General features: G+C 41.7%; 1 protein-coding gene across 4 annotated transcripts in view; it reads left to right on the forward strand.

Moving 5' to 3' along the window:
• SH3YL1 (SH3 and SYLF domain containing 1) overlaps nt 1–1,896 on the forward strand; it is a 168,827-nt gene extending 166,931 nt beyond the window's left edge. For all 4 annotated transcript variants that reach the window (XM_040348673.1, XM_040348674.1, XM_040348672.1 and 1 more), the window contains one exon: nt 1,665–1,896. In XM_040348673.1, coding sequence (XP_040204607.1) covers nt 1,665–1,858 — 194 coding nt within the window. In that variant the 3' untranslated portion in view covers nt 1,859–1,896. The remainder of the gene's footprint in view (nt 1–1,664) is intronic.
• Nucleotides 1,897–23,828: the final 21,932 nt, after the last annotated feature.

Here is a 23,828-nt window from a genome sequence, read left to right on the forward strand (position 1 = left end):
AAAGCAGGAATTAACTGAGGAAATGTAAAAAAAAGTTTAAAACAAGTAAATATGATATACTTATCTTATCTATTTTTTACTTATCTATTTACTAATGTCATGGACAGATGTATTTAATATGTATTGTCATAGTGTCTCCCAGTGTCAGTTCTCCCGCAACACACTCTAAAGAGCTGACTGGGTCAGACTGACGCTAATTGGGTCCCGTCTGGTAGTGGAAAACATTTTAAGGTTGGAGTGTAATGTTTTCAGAGTGAGGATATGTCCGCCGAAGAAGGGCCCTCATTAGCGCAGACGATCGCGTAGGGGAGATATGTTCGCTCTGCAAGGACATTATTGGTTATAGGCAGATGTGCGCTCTTGTCTCTGCTATGTCTGATCAGCATGGTCAGGATTCGTAGTGCACGCCTGCAGATAGCCTCCCTTCCACAAGCAATAATTGTATAATCCGGGTATGCTCTGTTCTCTGGAATAGCACAGAATAATGCCAGGTACACACGATCCGAATATTGTACGAAAAATGTCGTCCAAGGAAGAATCGTCCGATAATCGGATCGTTAGTACAGGGCTTCCGTGAGTCGATCATGACAGTTCATCCGATATTATTTTATCGGACATGCACGAAAATTTTCCTCGTACGATACCAGATCGTGCGATTTTCGTTTGGTCAGTACAGTTGTCGTCCGAAAATACAACACAAATACATTACAACACATGACATCACTTCCGATTTTTCTTTTCTGTCGTACGAGAATTTTTGTGACTATAGTAACCTATTCAATTCCTACTTACGACTAGTAAATGGAAAAAGTCGGACGATCTGTCGTCCGATTTTTGGATTGTGTGTACGTGGCATAAGGATTCCTATCAGTGGTAAAACAGGAGTCTTGGGTTGTTATGACCAGAGATAGCGTTCATGTTTGTTTAGCACCCATTCACCCTGTCTCTGCTCAGACACACCCATTAGAATCCTTTAATTGTATTGTATTAATTGTATTGTATTGTATTGGACATCCTGTTAGAGGGATGTCCTTATATGGTCATATTCCTGTGTGAAGGCAAGATGCTGTGATCTCACTTCCCATGGAGGAGGTCACATGCTGTGACATCACTTCCTGTGGTAATTTAATAAAAGATCGAGAGAGACGGCTCCCGGACAGTCATGCTGAGATGCTGAGAACATAGCAGTGCGGTGATGTGTGGTTATTTGGATGAATGGGAAATTGAATGATGGTGAGTGGACTTTTTTAATTTAAGATGCATTATATCAATAAGATGATATGTGTGCTTATTTAGCACAAGGAGAAATGGCTGTGTGCTCTGCATACAACCGATTTTTCCACGTCACTAAGACTAGCAGCATAAGGATTAAAGATTGTCAATGTTGACTGAGGCAGTGAAGTTCTGCTTTAGGAATTTACAGGACTAATTATTTTTTTAATGAATAAGCTCCATGAGGGCAGGGACTGATGTGAAAGTACAATATATATATAAAAAGCCCTGCGTAAATTGATGGCACTACATAAGTACCTGTAATAAATAATAATGAATACATACCTGAAATATTTAGTGCTTTTTAAATGTGCTCAGAGTTCAGTGTAAAAATTTAGATGATCTTGTCTTCAGATCTTTTAATTGTTTATTATATCTTTTATGTTCCTCAGGCAGCTCAAAAGGAGAAGGTAAAACCGCCACTACTATCTACCCATTTGAAGGATTACAGCCAGGAGACCTGACGTTCCAAGCTGGGGAAAAGATCACAATCGTGACAAAGACCGACTCTCAATACGACTGGTGGGAGGGCAGGTTGAAAGGAGAGCTGGGAATTTTCCCTGCTAATTATGTTATGTTAAATTAACTCTGCAAAAAAAAAAAAAAAAAAAGCACAGATTTGGGCTACAAGGGTACTGGAAATGTTACATTGCACAAAAGTAAATGGTTACAACAATATTAGAGTATATTTATATTTATGTGTATGTATATTCAGAGAGATTGAAGAAAGTCTAAAATATATTAAATTAAATGTTTATAAAATCCAAAGTATTTAAATAAAGTGAAAATTAAATTGATGGTTTTTTTTCACAAGCTGACCCTTGTACAGTTCCCAATTCACCCTACATTTAAAATCACCAAAGGGAATGATCTCTAAAGAAAAAAGATGACCAGTCATATATATAGAATGGGGGAGGGATTAAAACCTTTATCAGGTTTCTGTTGGTGTTTGAGTCTGCATTGAGGAGATTTGCTTAAAGTGATACTAAACACACACACTGTTTAATTGTCTTTGTCCCTTCTATGCTTGTAAGTGGATGATGGCACTGTAATTATTTTAATAATAAAAAAAACAAGTACCTTTTTCTAATCGATATACAGCTGTCACAAGACCCAAATCTTTCCCAGCCTGTCTGCAGGAAAACATAAGTAGAAGGAGCTTTTAGTCCTCTGCTGCAAAAAATAAATAAAAAAAAACAGCATTTGAGTAAAAATAAATACTTGTTATCAACTGTTCTAAATTGTCATGCAAATATATATTTGAAATCAAATCTTTATTATTTTATGGCAATAACATGGTGTGGGCAGATTTCTGCCAGTCAGAGTCTGTGTCATGCCCCTCCAGCCTGTGTCTTAGAATAAGAGGGAGGTGAAGCCTCCACCAATCTATATGTAATATTTTGCCCCCGTTGTGTTTACCTGGTTAGTGGGCATGGAGGAGGAGGGAGGGATAGGTCTGCAATTTACCACTGTGTATACATTCCCATGTGTGACTTTATAGTCACATAAGCTGCTCAGATATGATAGGAAATGCTCAGCATAGAAACTCAATGAAAACTGAGCATGTGCAGAGCTTCCAATACTGTTCTGCAAAATCCCCAACTGCATTGGGAACATGAACAGAAGGTGGTGATAGAGAATAGCAGGATCAACCAGGTTTTTTGTAGGATACAGTAATACAAAAAACAAGTCTCATAGTGACTGAGTATGAACAGCATGTGATGCACCATTTATTGAGAGTTTTTTTTTAATGATGTGGGCTTTATTATTATATTATACAGGATTTATATAGCACCAACAGTTTATGTAGTGGGGGGACAGTACAATTGCAATACAGTTCAATACAGAATGAATAGGAGGGCCCTGCTCATGAAGCTTACAATCTAAAGGCTTAATGGCATTTTACACTTGAGGTTGGGGGTCAGTAAAAACATTCAGATGAGCTACGTAATAACTATTCCCCCCCCCTTAAAGGGGTTGTAAAGGTAAATGTTTTTCCACCTTAATGCATCCTATGCATTAAGGTGAAAAAACATCCGACGGTACCGGCCCCCCCGGAACCCCTGTTTTACTTACCTCACCCCTCGAAAGTCCCGCGCACGTCCTCGTGATCCTCTTCGGTTCCCAGCCTGGTCGTTGATTGGCTAGGCTGGACGGATTGATGGCAGCGCAGCCATTGGCTGGTGCTGCTGTCAATCACATCTGATGACGCGGCGTGCCGGGGGCGGGGCCGAGTGATACAGTCGGCGGCTCGCTCGCATGAAGGTGGAAAGCTTTTGCAAAGGAGGAGCCGAGACAGCAGCTGAGGGACACCAGAAGACAGGATTCAGAACGGATGCAAAACGAGCTGCACAGTGGAGGTAAGTATAACATGTTTGTTATTTAAAAAAATGTTGCCTTTAGTGTTCCTTTAAGCCACAAAGGTAGCAAAGGGGGTGTACATAAGCTAGGGCTGTGATGTTTTGCATTATGGCACGGCAAAATGTATCCCCATTGTTGTAACCCATTCAACTAATACCAGTTGCAACCTATTGTCCTTGTGACCTGTCTTGTGCCTTCTGAAGAGTGATCCAGCACAGATCGTTTTTTACGTGGCAACGCAAGTGTAAACAAGCCCTTATTTCTTATTGTTTTACATGTACAGGGATGGAAAGGAAATATTTCCCAATGAGACCACAGACGGCAATAAAAACCTGAAAGAGGTTCTATCCAGTCTTATCCAAAAATGAATAACAATATGGCTGGCGTTGTACTTTTAAGGCAATGTTTTTCATACAGAAAATGTACATAATTAGGTTTTCACTTCATCTGATTTTGGCTCGCCATAGCTCCGTTTTTTATGCTTCTAATAAAAAATAGTTCACTACGACATAGCAGCTCAAGAACAAATAAAATACATAACAATATTAGGTCTGCAAACTTCGTAATGTTTGTGATTTCCTCAGATTCCCCTGGCCCCAGTTCTGTTAACCTATGTTGCAGCAACACCTCCGTTATAATAAAACGGACTACTGTACTCATGTTTTTTTTTTTTCTTTCCTTTTACAAGCCTGTTGAGTATATGTTTGAATTCATTAAACAAGCACAGGTGTTTTTCATTGCTTGTTGAGGTTTCAGGTTGTTGTTTTTTTCTGACAACTTCCATAAAAATGTTGCCTTTTTGCATCTGCCAAGTCCAAAACTTCAAAATGATTTACTAAACCTAACAAAAAAAATTATTATAATAACCTGGGATGAGCAAAATGAAAAAAAAAAAAAATGTTTTCCCAAAACCTCTGTGAACGTCTATAGATTTTGATGACATTTCGTCATTTAGGAAAAATGCATTGGAGCCAATGAGGAAGGTGAAATTAAAGGATAAATTCACCTTTTCGGGGTAAAATTTCACTTTTCATAATAAATAGAAGCGTTTTAAATGCCATTTCTGGCCCAGCCATCCCAATGTGCCTTTCTCTCAATTATCTCATCCACTGTAGGGATGAGTTTGGCATGTTCGCACAGTCCACCTGCAGAGCCCGCCAGGAAGTCTGCATGGCGTTGCGCTAATCACAGGCAGGGAGACGTTGTCCCGATGCTCTGCTGCCGAGATCGGGAAATTTCTCCCTGCCTGTGGTTAGCGCAGTGCCGTGCAGACTTCCTGGCGGGCTTTGCACGTGGACTGTGCGAACACACCAGAGCTCATCCCTAATCCACAGGAGGTTCAAAATCTTGAACGTTAATCTGAATTTTTTAAATTATTTTCAGATTCCATCACTTTCTGTAGGTCATCTCCCAGAAGCCTTCACTTCCTTGTTGCTTCACAGAAGAGGGTGTGTTATGGTATGTTCACCTCTCTGGACCACGCCTCCCTCGGTACTATACTACCTTCTACCCACTTTCTATTCAATCTGATTGTACAATCTCCTTTAGATCTCCCATCAGCTATGTAGTACAAGGACCTGTCTGATTTCATACAAATTGAATATATTGTTAAGGTGTGTCCTCCTAGTCCATAGTTCTGGTAAATCTAAATAAACTTGTACAGAGATTGTACAATCAGATTGCATGGTGTATGGCCATCTAAGTACATAGAAGGGAGTGGACGGAGACACTCAGTTGTCAGGCTTCATTCGCATCGCCACGTAGCTAAAACTTACATTCCCACATGCAATTTTTTGGGTTGTTTTGGAGCACTTTCACTCATTACACATAGGGAAGTCCATTCACTTGAATGGCCCTACGTACGACAATCGCCCCCCGAGAAGCTTTTTTTGGAGCGGAGCATGGTGCATTACCACAGTTTTTAGTGAGTTTGTTGCTCTTGGGGAACCTTTAACAGGTAGTGACAACACAAACACAATGCATATTTGCAGCTTCTCTGAAACGCATGGCAAAACATGCATTTTCTGTGCAGTTTGCTAAGCAATCAGAAACACACAGATGTAAATGGAGCCTCATTGTTCTTGTGTTAAATGCATCAATTTCACTTTCAGACCCCATTCACACCTACAGTAGAGTAGTGGGAGAGCATGTTTTTTGGCTTGTTTCTCCAGTGACACACATAGGGCAGCCTGTTGCTATCAATGGGTTGTGCTATACGTGGCAAATTAGCTCATGGGTTTCATGTGCCAAAATGTGTGCTTTTGTGTTTGGTGTGCCATTAATTAATGACACTGAGTGCAACTAGGTCATTTTAGGTGTAAAATGTGGCCATAAACTATACAATCTGTAGAATCTCATTTAGATTTACCAAAACTATATAATAGGAGGCATAGGCGTGCGCACAGGGTGTGCTGGATGTGCCCAGGCATACCCTAATCATTCTGTGCAGCACAGATTCCCCCTACCACCCTGGCTCCCCACTCCCAGCACCTCCGGCTTCCCTCCTCTCCTGCCGGATGTTGCTGCGGAGATGTTTTAGGAGGAGTGAGGGAAGGGGTCGTTAAATATGTATCAGCCCCTTCCCTTTCTTGCACTTCAAGTGAGGTGAAACTGTATTCACTTTGAATACCCAATACTATACGAAAGAAATAATATTATATATATATATTTGTTTTAAAGAAAGTTTCCATTGCATGTTTGGGTATTAAAAGTGAATGTAGCTTTACCTTTTTCCCTAACATTTACTTTGCTAGGTGGCCTCTATTACTTTAAGGGGCCATATTTATGATTGTGTCATTCACCGCAGGTTAATCAGTCCCTGTAATTTAACCAATTGCCGACCGCTGTCTGTACTTTTACGTCGGCAGAATGGCATGGCTGCGCAAAGTAACATATATTTACGTCACTTTGAATTTTGCACCGCACGCTCGCCCTTGCCGCGAGCTCTGTGACTGTGCCCATGGGACCCTCAGATTCGATGTCTGCCAGTGTCCTGCGATCGTGTCACGGAGCTGCCGAACAGGGGGATGCCTGTGTAAACAAGGCATCTCCCTGTTCTGCCTAGTGACAGGACACTGATCGTCTGCTCCCTGTAATCGGGAGCAGCGATCAGTGTCGTTTCACAGTAAGCCCAGCCCCCACATAGTTAGAATCACTCCCTAGGACACACTTAGCTCCTTCCTAGCCCCCTAGTGGTTAACCCCTTCCCTGCCAGTCCCATTTATGCAGTAATCAGTGCATTTTTATAGCACTGATCACTGTATAAATGTGAATGGTACCAAAATAGCGACAAAAGTGTCCAATGTGTCCGCCATATTGTCGCAATCACGATAAAAATCGCTGATCGCCGCCATTACTAGTAAAAAATATATTAATAAAAATGCCATAAAACCATCCCCTATTTTGTAGATGCTATAACTTTTGCGCAAACCAATCAATAAACGCTTATTGTAATTTTTTTGTAGAATACGTATTGGCCTAAACTGAGGATTTTTTTTTTATATATATATATATATATATATTGGGGACATCAATTTTGTTTGGGACCCACGTCGCACAACCAAGCAATTGTCGGTTAAAGCGACGCAGTGCCAAATCGCAAAAAGTGGGCCGGTGATTTGGCAGCCAAATCCTCCAGGGCTGAAGTGGTTAAAAGGGCATGCATCATGTTTTATAACTATACTCCATTAACCCCAGGCAGTCAGTGAGTGCAGGTAGAATATCAGTCCATGTTTAATTTGTACAACAAAAATACATTTGGAACAGATCATACATGTAAAAAAAAATGGAAAAACAATAAACCAGAGCTTTGTATTAAGAAAAGAAAATGAAAAATTATTTGGAAATCTTACAGTATTTACCAAATGTCAGAGTCAGAAATAAATTAATAAAAATTAAGTGAAAAATTGAGAACTTTTCACAGTTCTTTAGTACTGTAAGTGTTTGCATTCTGGAATAAATTGCATCTCGATTATGCATTATAATACTTTTCATGCTGATTTTTCTCCATCTTGAAATAAATCAATGTTCCATCTTTCTAAGTGCAAAGCAAACTGGAACATCTGTTAAAAAAAAAAAAAAAAAAAAAATTTATTAATAGTCTAATGTATTAAAGGTCTCTTTATTTTGGTGTGATGTCAGGAACATATGAGTTGTTCTAAACTTAACAGCATTCTTAATGATGTCCTCCCAAGTGGCGTCTACTAACCAAAAATGTTTCTGTCATATGTCAACAAAGTTCAGCAACCGGGGAAAGTCAATGAAAAACCCTTATTATCAAACTTTTAAACTGTCGTGGGATATAATTAGGTTTGTTAACTGCTATCGACAACAGGTTTTTGTTTTATAATGCCTTAAATTATTTGAAGCAGGCTGAGGAAATTACATCTCAGTATGGTTTCTGAAACATATGAGTCACATGTTGGAACCTACCGCGAGCCAAGAATAAAGCAGATAAAATAACACGAGTTTGGATCGTGTGCTCAAATTATAGATATTTTACCTAAAAAGGAAAACCATTACCAGAGTATCAGCAAGAACAGATCAATTCAAAGCAATTCTGCTGTTCACATTTTGGCCATAAATATCCTACAAAGAGATAATCCTCTCTCCTTGAACTGTAACACATTTTTTTAGCTTCTTTTTTGGAAATACACATTGAAGTGCAATATTTTTTTATGCAGAAAAACATACAAGGAAATTTATCAGAAACAAAGGTACTGATATGCAAAAATTCATTTTAACCACTTCAGCTCCAGGCCTGTTTTTGCTATTTAATACTGAGCTACTTTAACTGGCAGTTGCGCAGTCATGCGATACTGTACCCAAATAAAATCTATATAACTTTTTTTAACACAAATAGAGCTTTCTTTTGGTGGTATTTACGGTAATCACCACTGTTTTTTTTTTCTTTATGTTATATAAATGAAAAAAAAATAGTGTTTTACTTTCTGCTATAAAACATGTCTAATAAAGAAAATAAAAAAATCGAATTTCTTCTCAAATTTTGCTACATGTCTTTGGTAAAACAAAATCCCAATAAGTGTACTGTATATGGGTTATATAATATGAAAGTTATAGTGTCTACAAACTATGATGTTTATATGGGAATTTATTTATTTTTACTTTTTTTATACCATATTTTCCGGCGTATAAGATGACCTTTTATACTTAAAAATATCCCCCAAAAATCAGAGGTCGTCTTATATGCCGGTATTACCCCTATATACTTGAGTATAAACCGAGACATGCAGAGTCAGACTGTGGGCGTCCAGTGTAAAAAAGCTGCACCTCCACCTCGCCCAGTTCCTTGATAGGCGGAACACTCAGTTTCCCAGGAGAGACTGTGTTCAGTGTTCAACCTATCACGGCAGTCCTCTCGTGCTCGGCCTCAGACATAGGAACACTGAACACAGTCTCTGCTGGGAAACTGAGTGTTCCGCTTTTCACGGAACAGGACGAGGAGGAGGAGGCGTGGCTTTTTTTTACACTAGACTCCCACAGTCTGATTCTGCATGTCACAGATAATCAGGTATGGAGATCGGCAAAGTGAGGCTGCTATGGGCACAGTGAGGTGAGGCAGCAATGGGCACAGTGAGGTGAGGCATGCAATGGGCACAGTGAGATTTGAAAAAAGCTGAGTAAAGCCTGTTCCTGTCAGCGGTTGTTCCGGCTACCCCTCAGCTTCTAGACAGACTAGTTGGAAGTGGTCGTCTTAGAGAGAGAAGGAACAAGAGGGAGAAGAAACAAGCAGATCATTCCCTCTGTACAGAGCACTGTGTTGTTTGTCAACACAGGGCTCTGGGCTGTGATTGTACACATCCGATCAGCAGGTCCCAGCAATTGATCTTTGGCAGGGAACCTGCTGTGTCTAGTCACATCAGGAGTCGGCAGGGGGGTGTGCATGCACGCGCACTAAACCCAGAGGATGCCAGCCACATGCAGGTACCTGTAGGGGCTGTCTGTCCACAGAGTACATTGCAGGCAGGTAATCCGGAGGAGGTTAAAACAACACTTAAAAGTCTGGTTCTTACCCCAGTCTGTGATTGGACAGTGAAAGGAAAGCAGCAGACTTCTGAGCTTATCCCTCTGCTACTCTGCTCTCATCTGCTATTAGGTTGTTCCTTACTAGCCTACTGAACACTGCAATAAACCTGATTGGCTCTTTGTGCTGCTTTCCCAGTCTGAGCTTTGTTGGTACAGAGGCTGGTACCAAGTCAAATTCAGGTACTTACACTGCTTGCATTAAAAAATAAATAAAAATCATAAACTATTAGTGGGTGCAGAGCTTCATTTATACTTGTGTCTTTCAAATCTGGCAAGAGTTTAGCTTAAATCTCTAATCATGCATATTGGATAAAGAAAAACTTTTGATAAATGCAAGAATTAATTTACATAACATCCAACTAGTAGTTTGATAAAATATCTATTCTTGTATAGTACAAACTACTTATTGAACAATATCAAAGTGGTAGAAGATTAAATGGGTTCATATAATGGGTAGCCTGGGGCTACCATTCTATATTGGGCAACACAATTTTCATCAGACTTGATCAGAGCTGGACCCATTGTGCAAGCTGCAGATTTTAACCTACCTGCTCCCCATTAAGGTCACAGATTCACACCTTTGCATGGTTTCCTATGGAACACGTTCTGTAGTGCTAACCTGCAAAATGCAAAAAGCACTAAAAATGCAAATGTGTGAATCAGGCTTTAGACCTCAGAACACAAGACCTGGTAGTCTAAAGCATCGTACACACGGTACGATTGTTAGATGACCAAGCTTCTGATTTTTTTGTCAAAAGGGCGTGTACCTGGATCTTGTCTTGCATACTAACGGTATGCAAATTTTCGTTTGACAAACACGAACGTAGTGACGTACTATGAGTGTATAGAGAGGAAGTTCATTTCTCAAGCACCACCCTTTAGGCCCCTTCTGTTAATTTTGTGTTAGTAGAAATTTGGTGAACATTGATTCGCAATTTTCAGATCGTACAAAACAAATGCCTTTTAAAATACGTTTCGCATAACTACATGCAAAGCAGCTTCATTATTATCCCGTTAAAGAAGATGAGAATTTTGACATTTCATTAATTGCCGCATCACGAATGTTAATTCCAGATTACGAACGGTAGTTTACAAGACCAAACTCTTCCCAGTCGTTCCTCGATTCCGCACATACGTGTTTGTACTTTCGAATTTTGTGTGGCGGATTTCTGTACTGACCATCCGAAAATCAGAGATGGAGCCGTCTGTCACCAAAAATTTACTAGACTGTCATCCAACATTTGCTGGCTGAAAATTGGAAAACGGAAGAGCGAACTAACAGTAAGAATTTTGCACAACAGTCTGTCAAACGACAATCCCCTTCTGATTCTCGTACCGTGTGTGCATGGCTTTACAGTCTGGACTTGTGTTCTGAGGTCTGAAAAGACAGTGGGTAGATTAAAATCTACAGCTGGAACACTGGATCCTGCTCTGATCATGTTGTGCATATACATTGTATTATAAAATGTATGAGATTGTCTGCCCAGCAGTTCCAGGAGTGATGTTGTTGGTGTGGAATCATTCTACCCATTGACAGCAAAAATAGAGAATTGTTCTGACCACTGAAACCAGAGCATTTTTTTCCAACTTAATGAACAATTCGGTGCCATAATATTTCACTCTCCCACTAACTACTGATGCTTGGGCATTTTTTCCGTCAAGTGGTACCAATCTCGGAACATTTGGTCATTTCATTGACCTCAGGAATAATTTCTCCTGCTGACCTCTCATTGATATCGAAGTATTTTTTTCTCCCACTCTCCACCCTTGCAGAGACAATTTTTCCTCCTACCCCCCAGCAATATAAGGGGCATAGTGTTACATTGTCCTGACCACTGCACTCTGAACAAGGTGGTGTACTTTACACAGAGTCCTAATCCTTGCCCTCAATGTGTTATGTTGTACATTACATACTCTTGACCTTTGCATGCTTTACAACAGTGGTCATCAACCCTGTCCTCAGGGCCCACTAACAGGCCAGGTTTGCAAGATAACTGAAATACATCACAGGTGATATTATTTGCTGCTCAGTGATTGCAGTATTCTAGTCTGCATCTCCCCAAGGTAATACATAAAATCTGGCCTGTTAGTGGACCCTGAGGACAGGGTTAATGACCACTGCTCTACAACATGATATAGTTACATAGTGCTAAGTGTTGATGCCCACACAACAGCCCATTCCCTATTACATAGAGACATGGTTAGTCTGGTTGAAAAAAGACAAAAGTCCATCTAGTTCAACCAACACAAGTCCATCTAGCATTGTATTGTTGAACACTGTCAACCAATGGAGCTGGTGTAGCAGATGAACGAGCCTTCTGTTTCTAACAGGTAAGTTGTGCCACTAAAACCTTTGACATTTTTAAGGGTCTCTGTGTATTTAATGATTGACCACCAATGCAAGAAATGCCTGTTACATTGATGGTTACTGGCGGAAAGAATGCCCCAGCAGCGTAAGAGGGATTATTCCTCCCGCTGACCACCGATGCAAAGAGCATATTTTCTACTGACCTGACCACCTCTACTAGGAACATTCTCATCTATTGCCCATTTATTGTAACGATTGCCTGTTTGCTGCCTATATAACCGCTATGTAAAAGATAAATATACCTGTTGACGTATTTCATCTGCACATGATCGGATCTCAACATCTTTAGCAAATCAGCCTCACTGCATTCAGAAGGACATTCTTGGAAAAAATGATTGTTGTCATTCTTCTGTGTTACATCTTTGAAACCTTTGATGTTTATCTCTGCTTGGTACCAAACAATTTGTGAAAACTGTGTAATTATCAATACCCAAATTTCTTCTAAATTCTACTGAAGTTAGGCTTGTATGCTTGAAACCCAATATGACATGATTATTTATGCTCATATTAGGAGAATTACATACTAAATGATTGAAAGCAATTCCAGATGTTCTCTCAACTTTGTAACCTTTCCTTCAATATATTTTGTTCATTTAGCCATAAACTCCTAATTCCTTCAGATTTCCTCTTTTATTCCCAAAAAGTTTTATGTGTTTGACATCTGCTCTGCATCCCAGGTGAATTTGAAGTATTTCTCAATAATTATGTCAGAATCTTTTTTTCTTTTTTCAGTTTTGAAGTTATTTAAGTACATAATGGTTGGTGAAATAAGTAACCTAATTTGGTGTGGTGGACTTGAGGTGTGTCTAAGGCCAGCTATTCACCCTTAATGGGAAGGCTAAATGTACCAAGTTGATTGATCGATAAACGTGGGTACAGGCAGCCTGCTGAATTCTCTTGCAATTATCGCTAGCAGCTGCTATAGCCGCTAGCAAAAGTTCACTGTCTTTTCCCGGTGGGGATGGCTTCCCCCACCCGCCCCCACCGGGAGAAGACAATTACTGATTCTCCTGTCAGCACTGTCTGTGTTGATTGGGGGATTCTCCAATCAACAATGTCTGGGGGTATCATGCAAATTTCTTTCCTGCAACCTCTATTTGGCCTGCCTAAGGCTCCCTTCACACCTAAGGCCGCGTACACACGGTCGGACAAAACCGATGAGAATCGCCCGAGGTTCCGTTTCATCGGTCCAAACCGACCGTGTGTATAGCCCATCAATCTGTTTTCCTTCGGTCCAAAATGTTAAAACATGCTTCAAAATCGAACCGATGGACCGCTGCCCGATCGGTCCAAACCAATGGTTAGTACACAAAAGCATCGGTTCAAAACCCGCGCATGCTCAGAATCAAGTCGACGCATGCTTGGAAGCATTGAACTTCGTTTTTTTCAGCACGTCGTGTGTTTTACGTCACCGCGTTCTGACCTGATCGAATTTTGAACTGATGGTGTGTACACACATCAGACCATCAGGCCACTTTAGCGGTGAACTGATGAAAACGGTCCGTCGGACCATTCTCATCGGTTTGGACCGACCGTGTGTACGTGGCCTGAGCGTAGTGTTTTTCGGGCATCTTTTTAAAGCTTTTTTGCCGTTTTTTTACAAGCATTTTTAAAGCGTTTTAGAAGTGTATTACAAAGTTTTACAGCTTCAGGCATTTTTGTTTGGCCAATAGAAAGCACTAGGAGGAGGAGAGGGAGAGGAAAATAGGGGTGGAGAGTTTCTATTTCAAGCTTGTAAAATGCTTGAAAAATGCTTAATTCGGGTGTTGAAGTTGAAGTTTATGGGGCCAAAAACACTTGAAATTTGCCAAAAAGAAGCGGATGTACGTACTTTTTTGAGGGACAGGTGTTTTGTTTCAGGTGACAGAATGCTCAGATGTGAACAGGGGTCATTCAAATGAATGAGATTAGGCTTGTTGAGCGTTTTAGAGCTACAAGCTTCAAGTAGAAAATAGCTCAGGTGTGAACGGGGCCGAAGGCCCTTTTACAGGCGCTGTCCAAACAGATCAATCTGTCAGTTTTTCAGGCAGACCTGGTCGGACCCTCCGGTCTCTTCTATGGAGCGGCAGATGTTAGCGGACACACTTCCGCTGACACCCGCCGCCACCTGATCCTGTCCGCCAAAAATACAGATTGTAGTTCTATTCCCCATGCGTCTGGCGGATCAGATGGCATCAGATGGAAACATGATGAAAATATATTATCTTTTATTTAAAATCGTTAAAAACAGCATGTACATACATAATTAACTAAAATCCCATGCTAATAATTAGCCTAAATAGCACTCATACCACCAATTATATCAATGTTGCCATATATGAAAATACAAAGTAGCTTGAATATTGAATATTAGATACTCCAATAGATTGATGCGGTTTGTGGTTGAGGCGTGTATTAGGTTGCTCTACATGTTGCACGCGAAAGCAATTCTTCAGGAGCTTGAGAATCTATCAGGAAAAACAGACAATGGCCCGGATTCACGTAGGAGCGCGCATCTTTGTGCGGGCGTAACGTATGCTATTTACGTTACGCCTCTGCAACTTTGACAGGCAAATTCTCAAAGCAAAGTTGCGGCGGCCTAGCGTAAATAGGCCGGCGTAAGCCTGCCTAATTCAAATGTGGAAGATGTGGGCATGTGTTATGTTAATTTATTGTGACCCCCACGTAAATTACGCTTTTTACGAACGGCGCATGCACCATCCGTGAAAGTATCCCAGTGCGCATGCTCCAAATTAACCCGCAAAAAGCCAATGCTTTCGACGTGAACGTAAATGACGCCCAGCCCTATTCGCGAACGACTTACGCAAACGACATAAAACGTGAAAAACTTGACGCTGTTCCGACGTCCATACCTAACATTGGTACGCCTCATATATGCCTCATAGAGCAGGGGTAACTTTACGCCGGAAAAAGCCTAACGTAAACGGCGTATCTGTACTGCGTCGGCCGGGCGTACGTTCGTGAATAGGCGTATCTAGCTGATTTACATATTTCTAGGCGTAAATTAGCGTACACGCCCCTAGCGGCCAGCGTAAATATGCAGTTAAAATACGACGGCGTAGGAGACTTACGCTGGTCGTATCTTAGTGAAATTTTGGCGTATCTGATTCTTTGAATCAGGCGCCAAGATACGACGGCTCTGACTCAGAGATACGACGGCGGTGCTACGGAGTGCAGGAATTTCATTTTGTATTAGCCTTCAGCACACTTTAATACAAAAAAAATGAACATGACTACCAAGTCACCTACATGCACACTCGTTGAAGCTCCCTCTCCGTTATTATTAAAACCCCTGATTCCTGGAAGGTGCTCGTGAATTCCTCTACCTGACCCCAGATTTTCGTGCAGGCAGGAGGGCCTGTGAGCTGATGGTGGAGGAGGGCTTGGGAAGGAAGCTGGGACATGTTTTAATAGTAGAGGGTGTGGTTGTATTCATTCATTTATTTATTTATTATCACCTCTTCAGAATGAAGCCTCATTTTTAAAACTGGACAAGGGGAATAAAAAGTTTTTTATTTCACAAACTAAAGGCTTTGTTCCGGATTTAAAAAGATTGTTTCTGATCTTTGAATAATGAAAACCACATTGCATATTGTACACAAGGTCAAATCCATTGACATAATAGGTAATGCGAGAGGAATTGGTGCTGATAGTCTGCACATGAACAATGAAGGATGTATGTCTCAAACCAGAGACATTATCATTGCTCTTTTACACACAAGCTAACTGGGGCTAGGAAGCTGCGACAGACTTGGATTAACTCATGAATTAATTGCAAACTAATCCTAAGAATGGTTGGGGTCAGCAGCAAATTTAGTTCATGTAGGAAAAAGCTTGTCAAGGTCATCTCCTATCAGTACTATTTATTTTATTTTTGATTGATGGGGGAAGGGTTAAAAATACTGTAAATGCTGTCTGCAATCAAATACTTACCGTAATTTTCCTTTCTTGACACCAAGACATGGCAGCATACAAACCCTCCCTCTGATCTCTGTGCTTTATACAGAGAATGGGGGAGATAGCTCTCAGTCAGACTTTTATAGAGCTAAACAGGTCCTATGGGTGGATATAGGGGTGGAGCTATATCATATGCATGCTGCCATGCCTGACGTCAGGAAAAAGTGTTGATATTTCTTTCTTCATTGTGTCCCTATTGGAGGGTTTTCCCCTAACTTCCTGCTCTGACCCCAGGATGTAAGAAAACATCTCCCAGCAATAAAAAAAAAAATAAAACATCAGGACTCTTAACATCTCTACCATATTTTTTTATTTTTTACTTTAAATCAAGTTTTGGTTTTATTTGAGCTTTAAAGCTTAGTAAATTCAAAGAGCAATCAATATTAGTTAAAGCTTTTAGTTTTAATCAGCCAAATGCTTTCAGCTGCATCCAACCAAAAGGCATGCAAAACCTTAAAGTTTGCTTTCCTTAGAAAGCACCACTTTCTGAGTACAAAAGTATTTCCCTGCCAGAATGCTGCATAGAAGAACCTTGCACTGTGGGTGGGGAAGCAGCAGTTTCTCCATTAGGTCCGACATGCCAAAGCCAATGCTCCCTGTTGATTGGAAATCTCTAGCTCTGAGTCAGCAGGGAGTGTGCTGGACTTCTGCAGAGAGACCACTGCTTATACACAGAGAACACATGTTCTTTCTGCATCTGCAGACAGGGGGCAGGCTTTCCTACTCAGGACGTGGCTGCTTTGTAAAGAAAACACACTGTAAAACATGGCATATTTTGTTTTTATGTATCTGGAATGTACAGTATTTACCTAATTTAAATCAAAAGGTCAGTTGACCTTTAACCATACTAAAGCCTGTACACATGCTTAGATTTTCAGACAACCAAACGTAATTTTTTTGTGGCTTGCTAGTCTCATGTGGAAAGTGAAGAGGTTACTCACAATATGCAACATTTCGTACGACAGAATACAACGTCAGAAGTGACCTAATATGTTGAATAGTTTTGTAAGTATTCTTTCATTTCTGAGCATGCGTAATCTTGCTCCCATGATTTTTTTCATACGAAAGCCGCACTAATGAAACGAAAATCTAAAGCTGAGTTCACATCCCACAAAAATGAAAAAAATACCACTTTTGAAGCGATCGTCCGATAATCTGATTGTTAGTAAACAGCTTTCGAGAGCATTTTGTTAAATGTTATGCTATGCATTTTTTCTCTGACATGTTTGTCACAATACCCCATTATCTGTTTCATTTGTAGTATCAACTTTTTGCAGTACTTTTAAAGCTCCTGAGGAAGCTCTATTGAGCAAAACATGTAGAGCAAGAAGTGGCTGTACTATTCTATGAAATAAATGTTGGTTGAACATTTATTGTCATTTTAAAGAAATTGATATTTAATAAAAATTGTATGTTTATTTTTGGCACCTTTAAAGTCCTGCTCTTTTTGCCAGTTGTTCCTAGCCGATAACAACAGTTATCCGATGGGACAAGTGCAAAAAAAAATTACGATTCCAGATTGTACAATTTTCATTTAGTCAGTAAAGTGGTCATTCGAAAATACAGTACAAATACACTCCAACACATTACATCACTTCCAAATTTTTATTCTGTCGTAAGAGAATTTATCTCTTTGGTTAATATAATTTTCGATATGAGACTAGCATGCAAAAAAAAAAATGGACAATCATTCGTCTGATAATCTCATCATATGTACCAGGCATTATAATGCTTGGCAAAACATGTATATCTCAATTTAGAAAGGGAAGGGAAGAGAAGCAGGAAGGGTGGTTGCTGATGCCAAGGCTATTCATAGGGGAGGAAAACAGGAACACAATAGGAGTCTTCAAAATGGCCATCGTCAGCTTTCAATTTGGGCATTCAGCTTTTTCGTTAATGACTTAATCCATTGAAACATCTATCAATGCTAAAAACATGTGTAGCACTACCCCCGGAGGAGCTGCTGGATTTTTGGGCGACATATTACCTCATGGCTCCTCCGAAATTCCTAGGGGTGAATGTTGCATATTGCATATAGTAGAAGTAAAGGAATGTCCATGACAGGTGCTCTTTGCAGTGCTCTTTATTACCAAGTCGGGTAAAAACAATAAACTCATAGTGAGGAAAGTTGAAGAGCAATGGAGAATAGCAGATTCAGGCGTGATAATAGGAAACAGTCCTGCTCCCAAACGTAACCCTTCTGTGCACCACTCCCACCGGAGTGGGCTTAGCGTACCCGGACACTCCTCTCTCACTGACCTGGCAGCCGGAGTATCACTCGGACAATTGTAGGATAAAGTCTCTGCCACAGACCCTCCTTAGTGAACTTGAACTTGAGAAAGAGCCTCTGCCACAGACTCCCCTCGGTGAGCCTCAGAAAGATACCTCTGCCACAGGTCCTCTCTGGATTGAATTCTTGGAGATATCCCTCCTTAGATGAGTTACGCCTGGATCTCCTTCAACTTGTTGCCCAGGTACCGACTGACATGCGGTTAATCCCTCAGTGTCCGGCTACCTCGATCCCCGGTGGTTTGTCCAGGCCCTTTTGGACCGCCAGCCTCTCAATGGCGCTCCTCAGACTGACTCCCCACCAAACAGCAGTACAGCTTGGGATTCTCAAAAGGTGGGAACCCAGTCACTCACTGGGTCCCCGTCGCTGTTCAGCCAGCATGGTCCCGGAACCAGGAACACCGCGTGTCATGCACGCCCTGGTCAGGTAGGCCATGGCGCCGTGGCGTGGCCACCCTAAAGGTGGTTGCCACACTGGACGAAGAAGACCCAGACCAAATGGCGTCTGCCTCATAAATACCCCTCCCCAGCATGCACAGCGAGGACAAACCCTCCTGATTGGCTGCTGGGAAAGAGCACCCAAATCTTGACTCCACTGCTGCCACCTGCAGCACCGGGGCTGGAAGAACACCCTAGTACAACAGAATAAGCAGAGACCCTGTTTTGCATTTAACAATCTGGATCAAAGTTTAACTGCACTCTGATCTACCCTTAAATTTAACAAGCGCCCGTACTATAAAGTACATAGGCGCTACACATGGATGAAGGACCCACACAGTGGCAGCATATAACAGCATGCAGCCACTGTTCAGCTGATTCAGTTGATCTTTTACTTTTGCTGAGCTAGTTTTTGGGACCGTTCATCAGAAATAAAATTTGAGCCGTCAATGGCCAGCTTATCTTGTTTAATCAAATTTTTGCTGGAATACTAATACAGGAATGTCATTTAGAGTATGTAAAAAAATCAATACATCTAGTCAGTGCTTAAATGGTCTGAAAGCAGCGTGCAACTAGTGCAAATATACAAACACCAAAGCTACATATAAAAAGGGGAAAATGCAGTACTAAAAATAAAACATTAACAGAATATATCAGTTTACTCTCTATCAAGAGTAAAAAAAAAAAGTGCATAAACAGTGATTAAACCAGAAACTGAAGAAAATGTCCTTAAGTGCAATATACAGTACAATCCAGGTGTGGATAGTTACATAGTTGGTAAGGTTGAATAAAGATAACAGTCCATCTAGTTCAACCTGTGTAGGTGTGTGTGTAGAAAAATAATTTCTGATATCTCTGTATATTGTATATGCTAAGATGCACATCCAAGAGTTTTTTAAACTATTCATACTTCCTGTCGAAACCACCTATTGTGGAAGAGGGCTCCACATCCGTATCGCCCTGACAGTAAAAAAACCTGCTACACAGCTTAAAGCAGGGTTCACCCGAAAAAATGTTTTTAACATTAGATTGAGGCTAATTACGGGAAGCAGAATCGGGTGTTTTTTTTTAAATCAATGCAGTACTTACCATTTTAGAGATAGATGTTCTCCGCCGCTTCCGGGTATGGTCTTCGGGACTGGGCATTCCTATTTGATTGACAGCCTTCCGGCAGTCGCATACAGCGCGTCACGAGTTGCCGAACGTCGGTGTGGCTCACTACGGCGCCTGCGCACCGACGTTCGGCTACTTTCGGAAACTCGTGACGCACTGTATGCGATGGTCGGAAGGCTGTCAATCAAATAGGAACGCCCAGTCCCGCAGCCCATACCCAGAAGCCACGGAGAACATTTATCTCTAAAACGGTAAGTACTGCATTGATTTAAAAAAAAAACACTGATTCTGCTTCCTGTAATTAGCCTCAATCTAATGTTAAAATTTTTTTTTTTTTTACTTTAAGGTTAAACGGCTTCTCTTCCAGTCTAATTGTGTGGCACCGTGTCTTCCTACACTCCCTGGGACTGAAAAGTTTCATACTTACGCTGGGATCACCGTTGAGATATTTCTATGTAGCGCCCCTTTACTTTCAGTATGGGCACTACGCTAAAGTTAGTGGGGAATGGGAGAGTTATTTTGCTCCCATTCACAATTTGTTAAATTGCAGGGCTGCTGTCCTTTCAGAACTGTCTTTTAGGTCAGTCTGCGTTTCAGGGGTGCGTTTCCACCTCTGGGTGGCAGTTGGCGCTAGAGGGGTTCTGGCAGAGTCACTTTTGCCCAGCAGCCAATTAGAGGAGTTTTTCCCTCGCGGGGCATGCTGGGGAAAGGTATATCTGGGGCAGACGCCATTGATTCTAAATCCTTTTTCGCGGGGTCCGAGTTCCAGGTGCGGTATCCACCTTCAGGGTGCGCGCATCCACAGACCCCGCCACCATTGCCTACCTGGCCAGAGTTGCGCACCATGCGGAGCTTCATCCTGATGATGAGAAGGGCCCCAGCGTCTTGCTGGATCCCAACCTTTGCTAAGAGGATCCTAAGCTGAGAGCTGTGCGGTGGGGAATAGGCTCAGGGAGAACCCAGAGAGAGGTTATCCAGGAGGCCTGAACGAACCATCGGGGATCTGGTCACCACGACACTGACAGGTATATTGCAGCTGTCAACCAGTGACCTTAACTGAATTTACTGGGAGGATTCGCTTAATACAATTATTGCACCTTAAATCGCTAGGCCTGTGGCAGAGGTCCAGGGTCAGGCCTGTGGCAGAGGTCTGTTCCTCCCAGTGATTTACAAGTGACACTTCGGCTGCCAGGCTTGTGACAGAAGTCTGTACGGGGGCACTTTACCCACTCTGGCTAGAGTGGCGACGAACTGATCTTATTATTACTAAGAGCAGGACTGCTCTTTTCATATCCAAGGCCTGATACTAAAATTGTTCTCATGCTTCATCAACCTTTCCTATCTTGTCTTATTTTGATGTTGGCCATGTAGGGCCTTGGAATAAAGCATTGAAGAAAACCCAATTGATGACTGGACCTTCGCACATTGCCTCAACTCACTAGTATCACCCCTAGACACCCTGCAAGGTAACTCATTACGCCGATCCCACAAACAACCAGCTCCCGCGGGGGTAGCGCTACATCTATATCACTATCATATCTCCTCTCAAGCTTCTCTTCTCCAAGAAGAATACATTTAGCACTCATAATTGAGGTCCTCCAGTCCACATATTAATTAGTTGCCCTTCTTTGGTCTCTCTCCAGCTCCAGCACATCCTTTTTGAGGATTGGTGACCACAACTGGATGGAATACGCCAAATGTGACTGAATAGGTTGCTAGAGCATAAATGGTTAAGTATCAGCAACTTGTATCAAAAACCTTCACACCAAAATATAATGAATGGTTGGACCTTCAGTGTATAATAGTTGGTTCAAGCAGTCCATATAAAGTGCATGAAAATCATAAGACAAGTAATAACTTGCATAAGGTGCCGCCACACTGAAATCAGAATGGCGGCAGAACCTCTGACATGTAAATCAAGCTCTACGGGCATTTCGCACCACGTGCATTCTCAGGAGCATGTTAACATCACATACTGTGTCCTCTGATATATGAAGCCCTCACAGGAAATCAGGGTTCCATTGGGTTGAGAGGGCTCTGGCTGGCGGAATGTCACATCCTGTCCCGGCACTTACTTTAGTGTAGTCCTTGATGTAACTTTTGGTGTCGGTGCCATATTTTTGTGGTCTGGGGTGATTTAAAAAAAATCCTCAACCCATGTGAAACCTCGACCGCACCCCGCTCGTCTCTATAATTTTCCTGGCCCCGAAAACATGCATGCACGGTAAAGATGTGCGAACAGCTGTTCAGTGACAAGGGCTCAGTAGAAAGGGACGCGGTCAAGGTTTTGCACTGGTCAAGGATTTTTTTTAGATCAGGGGCACCACTTCCAGTTCAAAGCCATAATCAAATATAGCAGGAAACAGAAAGTGGTGCAGGCACAATGTTTAAGGAGACCAGGAAGAGAAAAAGTCCTATCTATCAAAAGATTATAGAAGCCTTGTAACTGCAATATTAACTGGCTTAAAATAAATGAAATGGTAATGAATGGACATGCATAAACTAAATGTAAATAAATATTAACAAAAAATTATCAAGATGTATAAAAAGAATATATACAGTGTGTGTGTGTATATATATATATATATATATATATATATATATATATATATATATATATATATATATATACTGCTCGAAAACATTAAAGGAACACTTTTGAATCAGAACTCCTGGGATTTTGATCTGGTCAGTTAAGTAGCAGAGGGGGAGGGGTGTATACAGATGGGGTTGTTAATCAGTTTCAGCTGCTTTGCTGTTAATTGAAATTAACAACAGGCGCACTAGATGGGCAACAATGAGACGACCTCCAAAACAGGAATGTTTTTTCAGGTGGAGGTGTCTGACATTTTTTTCCCTACTCATCTTTTCTGACTGTTTTTCATTAGTTTTGCATTTGGCTAGGGTCATTGTCACTACTGGTAGCACGAGGCGATACTTGGACCCTATAAAGTTTGCACAGGCAGTCCAACTCCTCCAGGATGGCACATCAATACGTGTCTTTGCCAGAAGGTTTGACGTGTCTCCCAGCACAGTCTCAAGAGCATGTAGAAGATTCCAGGAGACAGGCAGTTACTCTAGGAGAGCTGGACAGAGCAGTAGAAGTTCCTTAACCCATCAGCAGGACCGGTATCTGCTCCTTTTTGCAAGGAGGAACAAGATGAGCACTGCCAGAGCCCTACAAAAATGACCTCCAGCAGGCCACTGATGTGAATATCTCTGACCAAACAATCAGAAACAGACTTCATGGGGGTGGCCTGAGGGCCAGACGTCCTCTAGTGTGCTCTGTGCTCACTTCCGGCACTGTGGAGCTCGATTGGCATTTTCCATTGAACAACAGAATTGGCAGGTCCGCCACTGGTGCCCCATGCTTTTCACAGATGAGAGCAGGTTCACTGATGAGCATATGTGACAGACATGAAAAGGTCTGGAGAAGCCACGAAGAACTTTATGCTGCCTGTAACATCGTTCAGCGTGACCGGTTTGGTGGTGGGTCAGTGATGGTCTGGGAGGCATATCCATGGAGGGATGCACAGACCTCTACAGGCTACACAATGGCACCCTGACTGCCATTAGGTATCCAGATGAAATCATTGGACCCATTGTCAGACCCTACGCTGGTGCAGTGGCTCCTGGGTTCCTCCTGGTGCACGACAATGCACGGCCTCATGTGGCGAGAGCATGCAGCCAGTTCCTGGAGGATGAAGAAATTGATACCATTGAATGGCCCCCACGCTCACCTAACCTAAATCCAAAAGAAAACCTCTGGGACATTATGTTTCGGTCCATCCGGTGCCGACAGGTTGCACCTCAGTCTGTTCAGGAGATCAGTGATGCTCTGGTCCAGATCTGGGAGGAAATACCCTAGGACACCATCCGTTGTCTCATTAGGAGCATGCCCTTATGTTGTTATGCATACAGGGCCGTTTGAAGGAATTTGGGGGCTCCAAGCAAAATGGACATAGAGGCCCCCCCTGCACGCACA

The sequence above is a fragment of the Rana temporaria genome, chromosome 4 (assembly GCF_905171775.1).
Source record: "Rana temporaria chromosome 4, aRanTem1.1, whole genome shotgun sequence".
In the NCBI taxonomy this organism is placed as follows: Eukaryota; Metazoa; Chordata; class Amphibia; order Anura; family Ranidae; genus Rana; species Rana temporaria.